Consider the following 2,730-nt stretch of genomic DNA (forward strand, 5'->3'; position numbering starts at 1 on the left):
GGGCAGGCTGGCAGCCGGGTATGGGGCCTGGGGGCGTTAATGGGGCGGGCAGGGGGCTGGCAGCCGGGTATGGGGCCCGGGCGCGCTAATGGGGCAGGCAGGGGCGCTGGGGGCGGTAATGCGGCTCCCAGCGGCCTGGGGCCGGGCTGCGGGCGGGCAGGGGCCGGGCTGGGGGCGGCAGTGCCCCCTTTCCCTGGCCCGGGGGGCAGCGCGGGCTGACGCCGTCCCGCCCGGCAGGGATGGCTCCCGGCAAGGGACGCGTGACACCTCGTGGGGCCCCCCCGGTGCTCTCCGTGCCGGGCCCCCAGGGCCCCGCTGCGGCGGGGGGCGGCCCCGGCCCCCCGGGCCGCGGCAAGAAGCGGAGCCGGCGGCACCAGCGCTTCCTGGAGCGCCGCGCGCTGCTGGAGCGCCGGGGGCTGCTGCGGCCCCGCCGGCGCCAGGGCCCCCGGGGCGCCGAGCCGCAGCGCGGCAGGGCCGGCAGGGCCGAGCAGCCCCTCGGCCTGTCCCCGCGCGCCTCCCCGGAGCGCTCGGCACCGGCGCGCGCGGCCCCGTCCCTGCGGCGCCCGGCCAAGTACGTGGCCATCGACTGCGAGATGGTGGGCACCGGCCCCGGCGGCAGGCGCAGCGAGCTGGCGCGCTGCTCCGTGGTCAACTACGAGGGCGACGTCGTCTACGACAAGTACGTGCGGCCCGAGCTGCCCGTCGCAGACTACCGGACGCGCTGGAGCGGGATCACCAGGCGGCACATGAAGAGCGCCATTCCCTTCAGGGCTGCCCAGGCGGAGGTGACACGGGGACGTGCGGCCCCAGGGTGGGAGGGGGTCAACTCGACAGCCCTGACTGGGAATTTGCCCCATTCCTTCTTGGCATGACTGTCACGTTTTGCCAGGATTCAGAGAAGCCCATAGTGTGTCCCTAGCCACAACAACACCTCTTCTTGGCCCTTCTCTTGGGGGGCTTTTATCATAAAAATGGTGCTGCTTAGCTTGTATCTGCTGCCGCTCACCCAGGACTTTGGCAGAGAGGCTCTGAACTCCTGCAAACAAGCCCTAGGCAAGCAGCAGGAGCCCCTCCAGCAGGCCTGTGCCTGGGGAGGGATTTAGAAATGCTGCCAGTGATGCTCTGCTGTAACTGGGCTGCGTGGAATCTGCCAGCCACAAACTGGGGTATGAGGGGACCCGTGCTGAGCTGCTCTGGTGTAGAGACATAAGCACAAAAGGAGGAGCCACCTAAGCCTTGTCCAAGCCAGGCTGGTTTGCTCTAGCTCTAGTTTGCACTGCGTACCTGCCTTGTGCTGCCCTGGACTTGAGTTACACCCTGTAATGGGACCAACTGGTTACCACTCACTACTGGGACCCAAGAGACTAAAACCAAAGAAATGTAATGCCAATGGTTTATTTTATACTTATTCTGTGTTTCTTTTGCTGCACTACCTGTCTAACCTCGTCTGACACTTTCAGATCCTGAAGATCTTGAAAGACAAGATTGTGGTAGGACACGCCATCCACAATGACTTCCAAGCTCTCAAGTACTTCCATCCGAAAGACAGGACCCGAGACACCAGCCGCATCCCTTTGCTGAACCAGAAGGCAGGAATACCTGTCAAAGCCAATGCGTCTCTGAAGAGCTTGGCCAAGCATCTGCTCCACAAAAAGATCCAGGTGAGCACCAGCCTCCCTGACCCTGCAGTCATGATCCCATCAGTCCGTAGTCAAGCTGGGGGAGCAGCTCCTCTAGCTGAGCTGCCATTCAGCCCCTCAGTGAAGCAGGGAACCCCCAGAGAAGCGCAGACATCCAGGCCTGTGTAAGGCTGGATCTGACCCTTGCTGTCTCCGAGCCCCCCAGAATTTGTCCTTATGAGCAAGCAAACGGCATGGCTGTAGGACTCTTTCAGCCCCTCCTCCTAATAGGACCTTCTCCCCTTTGCTCTCAGGTCGGCTGCAAAGGGCACTCGTCAGTGGAGGATGCGCAGACGACCATGGAGCTCTACAGGCTGGTGGAGGTGGAGTGGGAAGAGGAGCTGGCCACCAGCCTGCCCCCCAGGTCCCCCAGCCCTGTCGCAGACAGTGCCCAGTACATGGACGACCGGTACTGGCCCGCAGACCTGAACGCCGACGGCCTGTGAGGGGCGACAGCTTCTCTGCGGCTTCCAGACATCCTGGTGCCTTCAGCCACGAAGAGCAGAGGTGGCTGCTGGCGCCCACGGCGTGGTCTGTGGGGTGCTGCCCTCCCACAGGGCTTGCACCCCAAATGCCCTGCCCAGCTGCAATGTCCCAGGGTGGACGGTGACACGGTTGCTGCCGTCGCCAGCCCGTGCTGAGGGAAGTGCAGGTGGCAGTGCCGAGGGTGCGTGATGTCTTGGCGCTGCCAGCTCGGTGGGAGCATTTGCTGATGGAAAAACAATCGCACTTGGAAACACTCATGGCTTTTGGCCTTCTGGAGCCTTCCCCGAGTGCTCCAAGGGGAAGGGCTGTGTGTGGGGGGGTTCCCTTCCTTGCACTTTGTGGTGTGTTACCCCGCCACCCCCCCAGCCCGGATCAGGCAGGACAGAGCACCCCGGCCTCTGGGCATGGTGGGATGCTGTGCAGCCCGTCTCTCCTGTGCCAGCCCCTCTCTCGGGGCACCGGCTGTGACAGGCTGCAGACTTGGTGGCAGGGAGCCTTGAGCATCCCTTGGGAGGAGAAGGAGGCAGAGCCGCATCCTGCGGCAGCTCCCTGCTGCCAGGACCTC

At 64.4% G+C, this 2,730-nt stretch overlaps 1 protein-coding gene across 1 annotated transcript; it reads left to right on the forward strand.

Annotated features, from left to right (window-relative positions):
• The first annotated feature begins 239 nt into the window (after positions 1-239).
• Positions 240-2,522, forward strand: AEN (apoptosis enhancing nuclease). The gene is made up of 3 exons (XM_010212218.2): positions 240-785; positions 1,461-1,661; positions 1,934-2,522. Exons 1-3 carry the CDS (start codon positions 240-242, stop codon positions 2,123-2,125), a joined length of 939 nt encoding a protein of 312 aa, XP_010210520.2. The 3' UTR covers positions 2,126-2,522.
• The last annotated feature ends 208 nt before the right edge of the window (positions 2,523-2,730 follow it).

This window comes from Tinamus guttatus, unplaced genomic scaffold, assembly GCF_059628265.1.
Source record: "Tinamus guttatus ecotype Peru unplaced genomic scaffold, ASM5962826v1 Tinamus_guttatus_pri_ptg000004l, whole genome shotgun sequence".
In the NCBI taxonomy this organism is placed as follows: Eukaryota; Metazoa; Chordata; class Aves; order Tinamiformes; family Tinamidae; genus Tinamus; species Tinamus guttatus.

What these genes read in the sequence shown, in the direction of transcription:
- AEN (XM_010212218.2), top strand. Translation starts at nt 240, where the DNA reads ATGGCTCCCGGCAAGGGACGCGTGACACCTCGTGGGGCCCCCCCGGTG. An exon ending in TCAGGGCTGCCCAGGCGGAG is followed by an intron (nt 786 to 1,460) that starts GTGACACGGGGA and finishes TGACACTTTCAG; the next exon opens with ATCCTGAAGATCTTGAAAGA. An exon ending in TGCTCCACAAAAAGATCCAG is followed by an intron (nt 1,662 to 1,933) that starts GTGAGCACCAGC and finishes CTTTGCTCTCAG; the next exon opens with GTCGGCTGCAAAGGGCACTC.